Source organism: Diplotaxodon limnothrissa, linkage group LG22 (assembly GCF_057381915.1).
Source record: "Diplotaxodon limnothrissa isolate DT_005_m linkage group LG22, D_limnothrissa_male_GT1.1, whole genome shotgun sequence".
NCBI lineage: Eukaryota > Metazoa > Chordata > Actinopteri > Cichliformes > Cichlidae > Diplotaxodon > Diplotaxodon limnothrissa.
The window spans coordinates 21,019,037-21,037,885 of NC_140616.1; the positions used below are offsets into that span (position 1 = coordinate 21,019,037).

The window sequence follows — 18,849 nt, forward strand, 5'->3', positions numbered from 1 at the left end:
CCTAAATCACCAGCACTGAAAACATGCTCATAAGTTTCACTCTGGCATCAGTAAATTTCAGAAATGTTTCCTCACAGACGCGCACGGGTCCCAACCAGAGGCGCTTGTGCGCTCTCTGTCTGCTCCCGCCTCGAGAACCAAGGCCACGGTAACTAATTTTATTTTGACATGCTGCAGCAAGTTAGCACAACTTGACCGTACTACATCAGAAAGTAACAGATTCAACACAAACCTTTTGACAAATGATGACAAGGGGGAGATTTGAAAGGGGGCCACCGCACAAATACACGTTTCCTCACGTTGATTATGACGGCTGTCATTTCTGTCTGCATCTTGGATACGTTCAGCTCAGCCTGAGCCAGACAGATTCATTGAACGGGGGGAAAGCAGGACTTAGAAACAAACTAAAACCCAGCTGAAGCCTCTGCTGCGTCCTTGATGTTTCCAGTGCTTTGTCAGGCAAGCGATACTCCAGCTGAAAGCAGGATATGGCTGATGCGATTGTGCGCAATGCGAGCCAAACTCTACAGTCCTATCTGCTGGGTTTTTTGCTGTATGGCACTTTGATCATCTAAAGTTCTTTTTTAAAATTATTTAGGACCGTTTTAAAAATATTACAGATTGCAAGGAGGGTGTTTATTTTTACAATCTTTTGTACGTTTTTTAAACAACATGTTGTCAGTATTTATTGACTTGGAGGGACTGAATGCGTTTGATTTTATGTGGCAGTAAAACAAAAAATATGATCCTTTTCTGGATTTACTGAATCTCTGCAATAACAGCTTTTAAGAAGCAGCAAGCAGCAGTTTAACAAGCGTTTGTTATTTTGATTTCCACAAGTAACATACAAATTTATGCTCAGTCTTGATATCAAGGCATTCCCACAAGACAGATTTATTACCTCTACCTAAGCTGACCTCAGAATTTCAAACAATTCAAAAAAGGCAAAAAGTTAAATGGAATAAAAAGAGAATCTAAGGCACTTGGAAAGAAAAGCAACTAGATTTCTTCTTGAAGACATTTCAGCTCTCATCTGAGAAGCTTCTGAAGAAGTGAAACGTCTTCAAGAAACTTAAAGAAGTCCAGTCACTTTTTTTCCCAAGCTATTTTGGATTCCCACGACCTGGATCACTGAGAACCTACACAGGGATAAAAATAGAGAAACAAAAACTGTACGTTGATTGTGTAGCAATTCCAGGATGTTGCAGAGCAGGATCTGTTTTAGAAAAACTCAATATCAAGAAAGAGACCAGATCTCACTTTGTGTGTCCTGCACATCAACTACAATTAAAATAAAAAAAAATGCTACCACAGTGTTCACATTTTTATTTGGCTTTGCATAAATTGAATGAAACTATAGATTATTATAAATGAATGAATTATAATTATATACATTATTATAATTGTAAACTAATTACTTAATAATTATATAATTTATAACATATGAATATGCTATAAATTAAATACAAATACATACATTTGCATGTTTTGTAACCAACTTGTCCCTCCTGCATGGTGTTTTTTTTTTCCTTTTCCTAACAAGCACTAGTGTCTTATAGTTCAGGTTTGTCAGTGGGTCAGTCAGCCATGTGATCTTGGTTATATGGACAATGAAATACATGGAAAACAAAAATCTAATAATGCTATATAAAGTATTCAAAAGTATTTTTCGATTATAGCTAAAGACTTATTATTATTATCTTAACACGCTAAACTAAAGACAAGGCAGTCAATGTTAAATCTAGCAGGAGGGGCCTAGCACTGGAACTGAGGATTTGAGTGTGCTACCGTTAGCATTTAGCAAATGTCACGTAGCTGCTTCTAGGACCTCCAGATGTCCTAATTCACAAGAATCAGTTTATTTAAAAGTACTTAGCACTTACTGAACTGAAGCGTGTCCAAAAAATATTGAATGAGCTGCTGGTTACAGGAACTGAAATTGTTTTCCTTGAGTTAGAGCCATTCACTATGACTCAGGGTTGATGTTCACTGTGCAGTGCATTCATACTGTACATAAATGATTTTCCATCATGGTCCTTACGTCATAGATTCGTTAATAGAATTATATCTTTAAGCATGTTGGCATTATGTAGTTTTGAAATTGGGGTGGATCTGAGTCTGCACTGGTAGAGCACACAGTAGCAGCCTGTAAACCAAGGTAGGCTTAACCTGCTTTATCATTCTTTTTTACTCTAATGGGAGCACGATTTACAGAGGGAACACCATGCTGATTTAAATAAGTATTGAGAATAGTGATCATGACCATAAACTCATCAGGGAAACTTTTCATTGCAGTCATAAGTCAAGTGAGCAACAGGGGCGTTTCCAATAAACTTCTGCACAGTCTGCAACCAGAGGAGTCCCTGCATTAAGACATAAGACAGGCTTTTCCTTCCCTTTTCAGACTGAAAGAGTAAATGATTCACTTTACAGGTAGAGTTCAGGTAATAAATGTGTCACTGTTACAGGATGTTGGTCATCAAAGTTGAAGCCTGGGAAATCATGACCCTCTCATGCAAACCACTCTAATAGTCACTCTTTTATGATTTTGTGTGTTGGGGAAATCTTCTGAAATAAATGTTGAAGGTGTTCAGGTGACTTTGTGCTGTAAGTATAGCTATCTGAGGAATAAGGTCCTGTCGTACAGGTTTAAAGACCAGTTGGCAACCTGGGGCAACCTCCGGTCATTAGGGAAAAGGTGAATTATAAAACCAGTTGGTTACTGGCCATTGCCTGATGAACTCAGTCACAAAGAAGGTGCTGCACCAAAAACCTTGTCATTGCTTTGGTCACTAGCAGGTGACAGCTACCAGTAGTTTACATGGAAGTCGCGGTAAATACGTAAGAGAGGATCTACTCACCGGATTTCTGGCCACCACTTCAGGATTGTTGACAACGGCAATGAGGTGGATGAGGGTAAGGGCAGAATTGAGCACGAAGGAGCAGAAGAGGTTCTTGTGGAGGGTGATCCTTTGGCAGCTCAGACTCCTGCGTGCAAGGATTAATTAAAATGCTGATAATACTGTTCACAAATGTGGAATAAAACCTTTTCAGTCACACACAACATCAAAGAACACAAAAACTTGGTGCAACCGATGACACGCACAGGAAAGAGAAGTGACTAGCAGGCTGATAGTTTAATGAGATGTGAAGTGTCACATAATTGTTATCTTTCATCTCAAACGGATTTTTTTTGCAGCTGTCAAAGAAAAAAAAGTGTGGATCAATGAGCTGGATTGTCTCTAAATGGCCTGAACAAGCTAGAAGTGCTGTTAAATAATGCATAATGGATCCCAAGGGTGCATTCGCATTAGCTTGACTGGCCACTCAGGATTAATAGCGTAATAAAATGCATTACGGGCAAAGTGAAAACAACTATTAGAATCACAGTCACTCATATCAGTATTATTATTATTGCTTTTGATGGGTTTTTTTTCTTGACAGCAATCAAACAGACTGCATTTCAGAGCTGAATGGAGTCCTGTAGCAAATTGCTTTTTTACAGAACATACCCTCCATTAAATACCCATTTTACAGTTAAATAAGTTGTATCCATATACCTCTCATGGCCAATTTTATCTTTGATTATTCATAAATCCCCCTGAGACCAATGAAAGCACTAAATGTCCTGAAAAATAGCATAGGGCAGCACATTTTCACAGCGGCCATGTACAAATATTCAGGCATTTTTCTTTCTCCAGTTCCTGACAAAAAAGGAAATGTAGGAATTGTTCATTATTTATGTAAGTTTTATTTATACAGTACAGCCCATTTCATTACACGTAAACCCAATTTTCTTCCCATAAAATTTTTTTTTAAAACTATGTAGTTTATATAGGGAGGACTTATCAAAAATGGGGCCATGGCAGCATCGTTCAACTGTCACAGGTCCCAATGTATCTGTCAGAATTTCCACCAGCCCCCATTTTTCCACAGAAAACTGGAGTATTTTTATCTGGGAATCCTGACAGCGTTGATGTAGAGTTGTAAATAACAGAGTAGCGACTATACAGCATCACATACCACTGTGAGCTTCACATCTGGATCTTATAATACAAAATCCAGTAATTTAAATGTTTTGGCAGTGAATATATTAAGTAATGGCTGCAAAGAGAGGAAAAAAAAAAGATAAGACGGTTTCAGCCAAACACCTTGTTATTTTATTGAAATCTTAATTTGTTAGGACTTGATGAACCTTGACTGGCCACTGAATTGCTCTGCAGCTGAAGAGTTTGACTCTCGGTGGGTCAGCGGGTTTTGTGATTATGCACCTGCCCCAAACTCGGCCTCTAGATTTATGAGTGCGTATAAAACTTTGCTGCACAATAACGGTCTCTTACAAGAACTGTTCTGGATAACAGCTGTGTTTAGGAGGTCAGCAGACTTCAGCACATCAAAATTTATAACTGCAACAATCGCCAACCACAGGGCCAACAAGCCAGTGTTTCTAAATATTGTTTCAGAATGTAAAAAGCGTCTTTTTTTATTTGTCGCTGCTTCAGTTAAATGGAAAGCCTCAGTTCTTTTGAAATAACACTGATAAATTCCTCACTTCCCAGAGAAACGTAAAGTTTCACAACTATTTTGTGGCACAATCATTAAAATATTATAGATTATTCACTGAATATTCAATTTCTTTCCCGCTAATCTGGTTTGTTATTCTTAACTCTTATCTAATTGAATTTCAGCTGAAGCACACTGCTTAACTTTGTATTCTCTTCCGCTGGGATTAAGCATCCGTATGGATGAACATCTATAATGAGCAATAAACTCAGGTGCAAAGCACTAACACATTCTGCTCAGAATTTTAACTATGCACAAAAATCTGAAGATGTGTGAGAAAGTAAAGAAATTATTTACATATTCTAGAAGTAACTTTAATGACTCAGACAAACTAAGAAATAGGACAACTTAGTAGACTAGTATTACTTTACCTTACAATATAAATCCACATGAGGCTATAAAAATAAAACTGAATTGAATTGAAATATTGGTTTTCTGGTGATTGCACAGACTTTTTTTTAGGCCAGAAACAAGCTGCAAATAGTTGCACTGACCAACTAGTTGTCTAGAGGCTGAGACTCTCAACCCCTGGGCAACCACCTTGGATCACAATGGGATTGCCAGAGTCATCAGGGTTGCCAGGTCTCCTGGTGGGAGTCTGACTCAGACCAAGTGCAACACTCTCAGATTGGTGAGTTGCTGCAAAAAAAATGCTGATTTAAAAACACAGACAGATTGCCAACATGTCGTAATGAGTCTGAGTCAGTCTGTGCTGAGGAGTGCAACTCATCTGTGACATCTGTGTGTCTTTGCTATCCAGCTGCCAGTTGTTTTTATTCGGGTTATGTTCCTATGTAGATCCTGAGTGACGGCATCATTTTGCTGTTAAATCACCATCCTGTAGCAACTATGTCCCTAATCTGTTTCAGATTTATGAGGTTCTGGGTGGACCCTTAAGTAGCTAATGTAAATTTACAATTTCTGCCAGTTTATCACGGTGAATCACCATATTATCCCAAACAAATTGCATTTAATTGCCAATTTGACGCTACTCAATCACAAACTGATAGCATACTGACTCTGTTTTAATGCCACTTTTTCACCATTTTGATGCAGCAAAGTCCCTTTGAAGATGGCAACTGACTGTGAGTGGTCCTCAAAGACAACAAGTTCATTATAGATAGTTCTAATAATTGTGGTTATGACACATCTCCAGCCACTGTTTTTCCTAGTATGACTATAGTGTAAGAGAAACTGCAGTGTCAGATTGATACTTTGCATTAATTTATGACAGGGAATAATATTTTTATTACAGTCTGTCTCATATTTTGCTGACTCCAAATAAGGCAAAGACAAGAATCGTGCTAATAATGAGTAAGGACAACATCACTGTGCCTGTCAGATCATGTCAGGTAAAGATGATGAGTCATTAAGGATGACAACACCACCTATTAATCATCATTGCGTCATCAAACTACAGTTGCATTCTCACAGTGCTGCAGTCTCACATGTAGGAAAGATTCATCACATTGAATCTTTTACCTGAAGTAGAAGAAGATGGCCAGAGAAATAAGCAGGGAGGCTATGGATAAAGCATGGCCCACGATGGCCATGTAAAACAGGATGTAGGCGGACTGTAAAGCAAAACAAAAAAACACAAAGATAGAGATACTGTGTATTACTAGACAAAAAGAACATGTTTTATTATCGACAAGCTAACTTTCAGGTCTACCACAAAATTCAGCTGAATTAATTTGATGGTTTTTACTTTTAGGACAAAACGCTCAACAAGAAATGTTGTTGCACTTTCACAATCCTGAACCCGATTTCCAATACTGATATTTTCAATGATAACTTTAGTTAGTTTGAGTAAAAAGGCAAACAGGAGAAGGAAAACCATTCTCATTATTTTCCAAACTAATGCTGTTAGCTTTGAAGTTTATTCATGTTTATTCATTATAACTTTCTCACACAGGCTTAGAGATGGGTTAGCAACTGCCTGCCAATCACTTGCCTATAAGTGAATATTCCCCAAATAGCTGGCAATCGGTTTTCGGTGGTTGTTTTCTGTTGCTAAGTGAAAGTAGTCTCAAAGGGATCCCTTGTAATTGCTTTGGTCACTAGAAGACTGCAACAGCTGCCTGTCGTTTGTAGGTAAGACTCTGGGGCAGCAAACTCTTTGCAAGCGATTTCACACCGCAGCCTCCAGTAACCACCTTCCAACTAGTCGGGGAACGCCTAGTGACCAAATTTGAGAGGGCGCAATCTACTTCTCCGAGAAGTCAGAAGTTAATCAAGCATAACGTTCAATATGTTTGTGTTCAGGAATGCAAGTAAATGAAATTTGGCACCTTAATTTAAAAATAATAATGTGCTTTACTATTTAGTCTGCTTTTTTGTAAAACAATAATTATAATTTAGCATTTGCAGCATAATTCCAATTAAGGAGCTTACGTATACTGGTGGATTAGCAATTACCAAAAGCATAAAAATGACTTTCTAATTACTAGTACTCTTAATTTAGGGCAGCTAATACATAGACCTTACATTGGGTCTGATACATTTGTTAAGCGCCGTGTGGGAAGAGGTAACTTTACACCATTCGATTCCAAATTCGATTCGATCAAACACACATGTAACAGAGATAAACAAAACCTGACTTTTCTACTTTTCCCACAAATATGAATCTTTAAAAAAAAAATTCAAGTAAGAAATTAACTGGAGCTGACAGAGGAATGTTTGAATCAAGATAAAATATTATTTGAATGACCGAAGCAGGTAGAGGTATCAATCAGTCAGTTATGATTAGTGCTGCAAACATTTTCTATCTCTGGCACAATTTAATCCCCAGGTCTAACTCTAACACCTTCTGTTCACTGTATAGCCAAAATATCCATTAGTAAACAAAACAAATTGCAATGACAACAAAATTGAAACGGCTTTTGGGAGATTATGAATGGTCAAGGTCAACAAATCCAGAAAGATTCCAGATCCAAATTTAAAGCCAGCTGCTGAACATTTTTGCACAAACACAAATGGTTTGGCATAAGAGTTGATAATAACATGCTTGCCCATAAAAGAGGCACAGTCACTACTAATTAAAACATTTCCAAAATGTTTTACTAAAGTTCAAACAGTCCATCTGGGTGTTTGTATTCCCAGTGAGAGTTCTGTGATGCTCTGGTCTGGTTTTCATGTGGAAAATGTTGTTAAAGGCTTCATTTTGTAGCCGTGGGCTGTTGGTGATGAGAAGGTTGTTAATATGTGAAGATGTCGTCGTAACACTATTACTAAGGAGACTTCCTATGACTGTATAGCCTGTGGCACAGGCTATTGGGAAGCATTTATTGGAAGCAAGCTTCCAATAAATGCAAACTCTATTTGTTCAGTCAAACAAAACCTACTTTGTCTGGACTTGGCCCCATGAGATAAGACCATTACATGTACAAATTCTAACTGTAAGCAGGTAATAATGTAATTTTAAGCCTTCCTGCCTGTCATGTAAACAAATGCATCAAACTCATGCGTGGTCTGAAATGTCAGCTATGCTATTTTAGATCAGTATCACACCAGTATGGGAGAGTTATGAATCTTGGTAGTGCAGAGCCCCTGGCACAAAGGAAACTATTATGCTGACCCATCACACTGTGGCCACAATGCAGCAGATTAATGATAGCAGAATAGTTTTAAATTTGAAATAAATTACCTTCAGCTTGGCATTGGTGTTTTCATTGCAGAGTGTGTAGTTAGACCAAGTTCTGTTGGTGTCCGGGTGACGAAACCACTGCCCGTCCTCTCCACAATACTTTGTTGCTTTTTCTGAACATATCGGTCATGAACTAAGTTAATCGCTTCAAATCAAAAGAACTTGAAAGGAGCTCAATGCTTCAGTCTCGCTGCTTACCCGTAGGGTCGAAGTCATGAAAATAATTAGGGCAGTTTTGGAAAGTGTAAGTTCCCGCTGGAGTGTCGTCCCAGCACAGCCAGCCATCCCAGTTCCGACTGCAGTACAAACCTATAACATCGACGCAGTGTGATGACACTTAAACATTAAGAGGGGAGTAGAGAACCCCAGATTTTCATTTCATTTGATATTCTTGTTACCTGATTTGTTATAAGGCGGATCTCGATTCATTTTCTCGAAGCATTTGTACTGGTTGTCGAGGATTTTTTTCCTCACTATTTCCTGCTGCTCCCGATTAGCTGTGGGACTGACCGTGGCCTCGTCGGCACCGTTGACCTCAGTGTCCCTGGAAAACTGGGCGGCTGCCTTGATTTTAGTGAAGTTTAATATCACACATACACACACAGAGTCATGCTCAGTTAAACTAAACAATGACCCAAGGAGAAAAACGGTATGGAATAATTGCACTTTATTGTTACATTACCTTTAACTTGTCTTTAGTGTTGATGGCACAGAGTGTATAGTTGGTCCATGTCTTGTTGCTCTCTGGGTGGCGAAACCACTGCCCATCCTCTCTGCAGTACCTGGATGCCCTTTCTAAAAAGAATGCTTATGTATAAATATATCGCTGTACACAATTTAACACTCATTGAGTTCTTTCTTTAAAAATATAATTCATAGAAGACGAAAAAAGGTTAGCAGGAAAGCAGCAAATCTTTAAACAAGCAACCGTGTTGAATTTTACCACCTACCAGTGGGGTCAAGGTCAGAAAAATAATCAGGGCAGCTCTGAGAGACAGTGGTTCCTGCCGGAGTGTCGTCCCAGCACAACCAGCCATCCCAGTCACGGTTGCAGTACGGTCCTGTAGGACCCACAAAACATGATAGCAAATGTGTATAGGTCTCAAATTCACATGGATAAACGTGAAACTTATAATTACAGGGAAATCTCACTGGCTAAAAACAAGACACAGTAATATTTACTTGGACTATCTTTAGGTTTGATGCAGTCACTTTGGCATTGTTTTGTGCAACGTCACATTTATTTCCATCTTGAGTTGCATTGTGTTTTAGACAAGATCTTGTACTGACAAAGGGAGCGTTAGCCTGCTGGGTACAGTCTTCTCCACTGCATCCCGAAGATTCTCAGTGGTTTTAATGTCTTGTGGTCCATGAACCACTGTTTCACAGTTTGAGCCTGTTGAATGATGACGTTGCCATCTGGTGAATATTCAGGTGGTCATTTGAGCTCTGTACAACTGAAGCAACCGGAGATCACAACACCTCCCCCACTGGGTTCTACGGTAGGCATTAGGCACGAGCACCTCATCCACCTTTCTTTTTTTACCTTTCTTGTCCATCAGTTTTGAACAGGGTTAATCTGGACTCATCAGACCACAAGACTTTTCTGTTGCTCCAAAGTCCGATCTTTATGCTACCTGGGAAAATGAGGCTTTTTTGCGATTCGCTTCACTGATAAGTATTTTTTCTTAAAGCTGCACAACTGTTCTCTTTTGTTGGGAATGCTCTTACTTTCACCAGTAAACATAGCTGTGAGTTGTGCTGGTGGATTATTTAAATTTTTTTTTAATGATTTGATGTCACCAAACATTTACATAACCTCTGATCACTTCACCATATTCAGAATTTTTTCCCCGATTACATTTCTTCCTCGTAGCAGTCCTCCCAGGTTTAAATAATGCATCGGGAAGTTCCTAATCCAGCTTTAGTAATTTCCGCAATATCCTCATTGTTTTTTTTTTGCTTAATGCAGGTGAATAATTCGACTTCTGAAACAGAGTAACATCTTATTCACAACCATGGGATGCATCACCAGACATGGCTGTTTACGAACTTGGAAGCTACTCACTGCATCCCTTGAGGTTAAATAACTTTCTGTAAACCAAAACATTAATCATCATCATCAGAAATTATCCAATGGAAGGTTCTTATCCAATTATTTTGTGAAGTCCAGGCACTGAATTTCTTTGGCCAGGTAGTGTAAAAGCTCAGCACTGTGTAGAAGAAAGAATCAGTTTACCTGTTTTTGTAGACGGTGGCTCTTGTTTTATTTTGAGGAGACATCTATATTCAATCTCAAGCAACTTCAGTTTCTATGCGGAAAGAATGAAAATTTCAGCTTTAAACAGTACTGAACAGACAAACTGAGGACCATGTGCAGGGACCTGTCAAATAAACACACATCAAACAGTTTATTACATTCAGCACATGTTACCCTCTGCCTTTTCTCATGGGTGGTTGCACAGAGCGTATAGTTGGTCCAAGTCCTGTTGCTGTCTGGATGTTGAAACCACTTCCCATCTGCTCCACAGTACTTAGTTGCCTTTTCTGTAAAGAATAATTCCATCACTAAATACAGGCGCTTTTTACTATCCATCCATTCATTCATTTTCTTCTGCTCATGGATTCAAACCGAGGACCTTACTGTGTGGAAACAGTGTAACGCTTCCTCTTCTTACTTAGATGTTTAGATATTGTAACAGTTTATCAGATGAGCAAATCCTCTTGAATGTCTTTGCTCACCTGTGGGGTCGAAGTCACCGAAATAATCAGGGCAGTTTCGGGAGGCGTACGTGTCCGCTGGAGTGTCATCCCAACACAACCACCCATCCCAGGTACGACTACAATACCGCCCTACACCAGGAAAAAAAAGCAAAGAAATGTTTACAGGCCCATTATTCATAAATTTGCAAGCCTGTAATGCAGATGCTGATGAATGTGATATATTGACCTGGTTTTCTATAAGGTGGATCATTCTTCATTTTCTCTTGGCATTTCTTTTCATTGTCAAGGATAATTTTCTCTGTGCTAACCCCTGGAGCCTCCGTGGTTGGCTCTGCTGCTGCATCCCTTTGAAAATCAGGGATTTCCTTCTGGGAAAGAAAAATATTAGTCTGCTGCATATAGAAACTGATGCAAGCTTTGTCTTGTTCAATCACTTTCAGAGAAAAAACAAAACAATGATCAATTACCTCTAATTTGTCCTTTAAAGTTTGTTGACAGGTAGAGCCAGTCTGGATCCAGTTACCTGATTCATCACAATATTTGGTCATTTTTTCTGTGGAAAAAAAGGGAAAAAGCCTCACTGGCAGTGCTACAACAACATTATCCATCAATAATTTTCCTAAAAGCCTCATATACTATATTAAACGGCTTACAGGCACAGTCTACTGCTCCTGTTTGTTTAGCAGAGAGTTCAGTAGAGATTCTTTGTATGCTTTGGCTGCGTCTTTCAGTGTTTTTCAACAGTAAAACATTGGCATAGCCCAAACACATAAATCTAAACCCGAACCTTGGCATTATGAAACAAATGCATTTAACTTAGCTCGAAAAATATCATCAGAAGTCACATAGAAATGTCCACATTTGGAATAATTGTACGGTCATTTCATATACGTCAGGTTTTAAACCACATGTAGTGGAGATCCATGGCTGGACCTATCAGTGAGATCACTTTGTTCTTGACATCAACAACTGCAGTCCGACTGCCTAGTCCTCTCTGGCAGCTCATTAACTGTTCAGCAACCACTTCCTACTGTACGTCTTCCCAAAGACCTCGTATCAGCAGCGTCAGCTTTCAAGGAGTCATGTGGGTACCCAGGCATTTTGGGAAGATCCTTCATGAGCCGTCTCTTACAAAAATGGCTTCTCTGTTCCCACATTCATGTTCTCGCTCCCTATCCATCTGTCAGGAATCGAGCGTCCCTATATATTTTTATAATTCCTCCCTTTCTTTTCTTTTCTTTTGCTTGTCTTTTTTTACCCTTACATATTCCTCATTCATCTCTCTGTCCTCTCCTTCACCTCTGCTCTCTTCGTCATATTGCATCTCCTAAATCAGACATGACTTGAGTCTGGAGTTATTCAACTAGACATTATTGAACCTTGTATTACTCACAATGTAAAAACTGCACATTCTTTGGAAACGCTTAATGCTGCAATCCCAACATCAATTGTACTTATATAATCACAGTCAAATTCAATATGAATAAATCTGTTTTTCTATCCTGCCTGACTCAAAGAGTACAGTAGGATCGTGTTTTACCTTGTTTACAGTGTATTAATCTTTTCTCTAGCATGTCATACAGAAGCAAATATGATTGGGCTTTTTCATGAATCTGCAACCAAGTAGTTATGCAAGGTTATGCTTAATCTCTACAGACTATTATCTTTATATAAGTGCACATAATCTGTAGGCAAGCAACAACATTTTTGCTATTGGAATCTTTCTGGTTTTAAATTTGTAGTGTCCAGAAGATTGGCCAATCAAATTTGAGCATTCAAGCAAATAGTTAGTACTAAGTTAAAATGTATCAACATTAATAAACAATGAATGGGATTGAATTATTGGCTTGGATATCTGCAGGTTACACCGAAACCAGTTGCACAGTTGTGCTTGAATGAAGATGGTTACCGTCTTAAGATCGTATTACTAAGCTGAGGCTGTGTGATAAACAAAAGCATTAACCTTTGACCTGACGAGGGGATTTACGTAATACATAATAGATAATCTGCCTCAGCTAAGTTTCACATCAATCACTCTATTGCTTTATGAATAAAACTGATGATACTTAATGGCTGATGCGTGGTTTCCATGCATCAGCCATTAAGTTTAAGACATATGTCTAAAAATAATTCTGTTATGCATAAAATTCATAAAACCATACACTAAAACTAAGCAGAACTCCGCAGCTGTGAAATTTTAAGTCCTTACAGAACAAAGTTAAGCAAGCTATCTGGCCTCTGTGAGACACGATTAGCCATTTTCCCGATGTTACCCAGCAGGTCTCACTTCAGACTGCCTGTTGCTGTAAATCTAGTGAGAGATGCGAAAAACGTTCTTACCAGTCGGGTAGAGTTGAGGATGATGCGGACAATTTTGTGTTACTGATGTCCCGGCTGGTGTCTCATCCCAGCACAACAAACCATCCCACATGTAATCACAGCGCACCCCTCGAAGAAGGAAAAAAAGAAAAAAAAAAGTGTGGGGGGGGTGTAATTACTATCATAAACACTTATTTTTCTTACATAAGTATACTATTAAAGAAAAAACTTAAAAAGGGAAAATGTCCTTGTCTTTTCTACATTACGTTACAATTTAAAATTTTTTTTGTATTATTCATTTATTTAGTCAGAGTAATATAATGTAAAATAATGTCTCTACAGATGTGATTACGTCTTGCGGCCTAAACTTTAAAAGCCCTATTGGGCCAGTTAGCTTGCAGCAGTACCACTATCATCTTTAACAAGAACACAAACATTGTTCTGGTCCCATTCAATAGTTTTACATCACTCCACCTGCAAAGCCCTCCCAGAGTTAATGGATTTGGTCTCAAGAAGCCTGAAATTAATTTGGGACCTCTCACCAGTTCTGCTTTCTTGGCGGCCTTTGCGGGACAGCTCGAGACATTTGTATTGACCCTGGCTCAGCGCCTGCACACTTTGTCCCTCTACAATGCTCTGCTGAGGACTGAGCGATGGGTCTGAGATTGAGTCAGTGCCTTCCGCTGTCCTGCACTGTGGAGACAACATGAATTAGAGTTGAGAGGAGGACATGCACTACACTAAGTGCAATACGTGCCGTGGCCAGGGAAGCATCATTGTGTTGTTTGCGGTTTCTGCTCTGATCTACATTTCTTTGATCGTCCAAAAAAAAGGTAAATATCATCTTGAATGGTGATGTAGGTTTCAATTATAATATCTCAGAGTTTTATTATACTTGGATAAAGATGTGCATTTGGATAAAGGATAGAAAAAAATGAAAAAAGTCAGCATGGAAAGTTTTTGAAGCATCTTCAAAGCTTTTCTGATGAGGATTTCACTCTGCTTTGAAATTCTACTCACGCTCCATTTGTGTAACTCATTAAAATGTTTGCAAGCTCACAAAGGACGTTAAGCAGCTGACTTTCTCCCAATGAATCTTTTCTCTGCTCTATTGTTTGTGTTTGGAGGTAACATTAAAATGGAGAGCCCGCTGTGTGAAATGCTGATTCTGATAATGCTGTTCACTGAAGGATAAAGAGCCCATCTTGCTGTGACTTATCTTCCTTCTTTTTTTGGCTGAAAATTAAGCCTCTCGAAGGCTCGTGCACTTGCATTTTCCAAATTCTTTGTGGAAATTTAGTACTTTGCTTGGGAGATTGTGTCTACATATCACAAATGAGATGCAAACCCACAATCCCCTGGTTGTCTGTGGAGGAAATACAAATTGTGACTAGATCAAAGTGTCGTCCTTACCTGTACGATAAAAAGTTTGTAAAAAAAAAGAAAAATACAAAGCAGGTTTTTAAAAAGTGGCTTTTGTTTGAGAGCTGATGTCCCATGTAGCAGTTTAGCAGCCGTACATATGATGTCACTCCAAGCATTGAAGTAAATGACGTCATACATACGACCACCAGGCCACCACCAGTATCAACAGCTGAGCTGAATGAGAAAAAATAAAACAACTTCGCATGTCATGGTCTAACAGCTTCATCACCTACACAAGTCTTTTGTATTCAACATGACAAAACCACACAACACAGAAACACGTGGCAGACCTGCACAGGTACATCAGGCATACATATTTAGCTGGAAGACCTCGTCCTCAACTCAAGCAGAAACGCAGGCTAGGAAAGTAAACTTCCATCTCCCTGCGACATTGAAGAATACCAAATGATTTTCCATGAAGCCCGTTGACTCAAAAAAATCTGTAAAAAGTTCAAAATTTTTCACCCAGTTGGTGTTGAAGATCATTTTATTAAGACCTTAATTATTCAACTAACCATAATTTGTACAAGCTCCACTTCAAAGTTTGACTTTTGATTGTAATACCTTAATAGGGGACATCATTACATGATAGAACACCATGCCAAAACATGTCATCCCTATATGACATACAGTTTGTGTTACGCTCTGTGACCGATGATTACAACAGCCCCATTAAGCTAATTGATGACATTCCTCAAAAGCTGGGGCTGGGGAAATGTCATAGCTCTCCAAGGTGCATTAAATATCTGATCCTGGTGTTCAGAAGAGCCCAAGCTCAAGATTTGAGGTCAAGATCTCCATTAAGAGCTTTCTGCTGTAGGCTGTTGTTTATATGGCACTGCTATTGGACATTCATATAATGTCCAGAGATTGGTTATTAATACGAGATTATTGCATTAGGTTTTATTTCCTTTATTGCCTCTATTAACCTCTAACAGGAAGTTTACCTCCTGGTGTTTTATGCATAGTGAATCTTTAATCCATTTTTCTTTGATAAAGATCACAATTTCTACTCTCCACTGCCTTTCATTATTTTTTGCTATACGGGTATAGCCTTTATTTTGAGGCCATGTACATAGCGGCACAAAAGTGGTACAAAAATAAAACCAAAACTAAAAAAGTGACTTCTTTCTGTGGCTGATGAAAGGATGTGCTGTTATCAAAATGACAAATAACTTTATTAACATAGCACTTTTCAAAATTGCCATTACAAAGTGTGTTACAAGAGCAACAGAATAAATCCAGAGTAACAAACGTAAGAAATAAAAAGACAATTTAAAGCTAATTAAAGCTCAAATAAAATCGGGCAGAGCCTCGTCATTAAAAGTAACCTTGTGACTGACTTCCCCAATCCTGTTCCAGAATGCAATCGTGCGGTTAAGTGCTTTAGACAATGAGACCGTTTTTGTTATTTTGACTCTGAGCACCAACACAATGGATTTTAAATCAAACAAACAAGATGTGATTGAAGTGCAGACTTTTAAATCAAGGTTTTACAAAAGTATTGTATTAACTGTTTAAAAATCACAGACATGTCTATACATCGCCCCCAGGCTTCAGAGGCTCAGAGTAATTGGACAGTTGACTGGCAAGCAGTTCCATCTTCCCTCATTATTTTTTTTATCACAAATTAAGGAGATAAAACATCTGGAATTAATTCAAAGCGTTGAACTTTAATTTGGTAGCTGTTCACTTTAGCTCTCCAAAGAGGAAAAAAGAGATGTCGATATAAAGACAAAGATCATCATTAGGATTGAAAAACCAAAATAAACTTCACAGAGAGAGAGAAAAAACTTTAGAAGTGACCAAATCAGCAATCTGGTGATTCTTAAACAGAAGGAGCGCAGAGGCCAGCTCAGCAACACCAAGCGGCCTGAAAGACCACAATGATGTGGATGATCACAAAATAATTTCCATGGTTAACAACAGCATCCAATACAACAAGGTGAAAAACACTGGTTAACGCTCAAGAAAAAGAAGTCCCAACTCTGCTAGAAAATACCTTAAAGATCCCATTGAGCAGATGGACGGATGAAAACAAAGATATTGAGGAGAAAAACAGCTTGAGTGTATTGCATCATCTGTCAAACACAGTGGAGGAAATGTTATTGCATGGGCATGAATGGCTGCCAGTGGAGCTGGGTCACTGGTGTTTACTGATGGCGTGACTGCTGATGGAAGCAGCAGGATGAATTGTGAAGTGGACAGGGCTATATTCTCTACTCAGATTTAACCAAATGCTGCAAAACCGATCCAACAGTGCATCACAGTGGACGTGGATAATGACCCAAAGCTTACTGCAAAAGCAACCCAAGAATTTCTCAAGGCAAAGAAAAGGAGTATTCTTCAATGGCCAAATCATTCACCTGAATCTCTGCCTCCACTTATGAAAACTGAAAACAGAAAGACCCACAGTATGTCATGGTCCCCCTGTCCTCTCAGGTTCTAAGTTTCTTTCATTCTTTTAATAATTATAACAGCTTAGATTTGTACAGCACCTTTCAAGAAACCCAAGGACGCTTTACAAAAGAGTATAAACAAACGATCTTCTCCATTTGCTCCATCTCTCTTCTCTCTATCGTGTGTGTGGGCTTGAGTATTAACTTTGTTTACTCCTCCCACAAGTAGATCCTCATCTGCTACCAGCAGCAGTATATAACCCTTGTTCTCCTCTCTGTTTCTTGTAGGAATGACTAATTTAGACCTCTTACCTTATTTGCTTGTTAACTTGGTGACCAGTGCGCCATACTTACCTGACCTGTCCTCCTTTTTTTGCAGATTGTGTCCTGGTGTGCCTGCCTGACTTACTCTTTTTCTCACAAAAAATACTTATCTGTGGGTTTGGAGGGAACTTACCTGCACTAGCGTGTGTGGAGAATATGTCGCAGTAAACACAGCTGTGGAAAACAAAATTTTACCTGCAGTTCTACTCGTGAAAGCAACCAAAACCAAGCTCTGCCTGCAAGCTGAGAGAACAGTGAACAAGTGGTAACTGGATTTGAACCTACAAAAAGAGAAAGATTTGAAACCCAGTGTTTCAATATCAACTTTAGTAGTGTTGCGAAACGCTGTAAATACTTACCTGCTGTGAATTCAAGAGTGTTAATCAAAGCCTTTGAACTTTTTCCAGCCTGTTGCACCAACCATGAAAAAGCAAGTGACGGCTACTGCAGTAAAGGCCTGGCAGAGCATCTCAAGGGAGGAATCCTAATTTGTCCAATTATTTTTGAGCCTCTGAAAATGGTGTGCTATGTATGAAGATTTAATGTAACACAAATAATAAATTAAACCTCTTGCACTAAAGCTGAAAGTCACGCTTAAATCACACCTTTTTGATCTTTTGATTGGAAATCCACTAAAATATTCATAAGTTTAAGAAATGACTTGTCCAATGTGTCTTTTTGCATCTGAAGATGTCATTTTACATTAAAACTGTTGTGATCTTCTGCATAAAGGGCAAGGATCAGCTATATTTTGAATAGAATAGAAAATGCACATCTATACATATATATACTTGGCTCATTTATATTGGGGGATATTTAAACTGGGGTAGTTCTACAGTTAATTTTACAGGGTGAGTGAATTTGCTGGTTAAAGAAAACCACTAGACCACAACATATTATACATCCCTTTAATGAGAATTGAATCTTGTTCAGGAAACATGTACAGCATACAAAATTGGCAAAGTGAGAGATAGGGCCTTCAGAAATATATGCCATTGTACATCCTTGTGTAAAAAGTGAGCTTACCACCAGGAGAAACCAAAGGATCCAAATGGAGCCCATTAACCTCATATCTTCCTCTCACAGGGAGATCTCTAGAGAGAGGGAGGAGAACAACATGTTAAACCTATCAGAAAAATAAATTGTCTACCGTGAAGGTGACTGACTAAACAAACAGTGTGCTGTTTCAAATCAGGATTACAGCTTCTCAGGAGAAAACAGTCACAGCAATCAGTCATCTGAAATGCAAAACACTGCAGCAGCGCTGCAGTTTGTGACATTCCACACTCCTCGCCTTTGTGCGCGTGCCTGGGAGATGGTGAGACGGCGTGTCTGTCAGGATGCGAAACAATGGCATAAAAGGAGTAACTTTACATTGGGAGAGCAAAAAGAATGATGAAAAGCAGAAACACATTCGGACCGAAATAGTTGATGCTCATTAATCATTTT

At 38.8% G+C, this 18,849-nt stretch overlaps 1 protein-coding gene across 1 annotated transcript in view; it reads right to left on the reverse strand.

Annotated features, from left to right (window-relative positions):
* calcr (calcitonin receptor) overlaps window positions 1-18,849 on the reverse strand; it is a 60,913-nt gene that overhangs the window by 14,020 nt on the left and 28,044 nt on the right. Inside the window, exons 2-16 of the mRNA XM_085347053.1 lie at window positions 18,427-18,494; window positions 13,795-13,945; window positions 13,274-13,381; window positions 11,401-11,486; window positions 11,160-11,301; window positions 10,952-11,062; window positions 10,644-10,756; window positions 10,449-10,521; window positions 9,160-9,270; window positions 8,892-9,004; window positions 8,608-8,773; window positions 8,408-8,518; window positions 8,210-8,322; window positions 6,046-6,137; window positions 2,862-2,988 (exon numbers count right to left, since the gene is read on the reverse strand). Of these exons, the coding sequence (XP_085203179.1) occupies window positions 2,862-2,988; window positions 6,046-6,137; window positions 8,210-8,322; window positions 8,408-8,518; window positions 8,608-8,773; window positions 8,892-9,004; window positions 9,160-9,270; window positions 10,449-10,521; window positions 10,644-10,756; window positions 10,952-11,062; window positions 11,160-11,301; window positions 11,401-11,486; window positions 13,274-13,381; window positions 13,795-13,945; window positions 18,427-18,471 (1,662 nt within the window). The 5' untranslated portion in view covers window positions 18,472-18,494. The remainder of the gene's footprint in view (window positions 1-2,861; window positions 2,989-6,045; window positions 6,138-8,209; window positions 8,323-8,407; window positions 8,519-8,607; window positions 8,774-8,891; window positions 9,005-9,159; window positions 9,271-10,448; window positions 10,522-10,643; window positions 10,757-10,951; window positions 11,063-11,159; window positions 11,302-11,400; window positions 11,487-13,273; window positions 13,382-13,794; window positions 13,946-18,426; window positions 18,495-18,849) is intronic.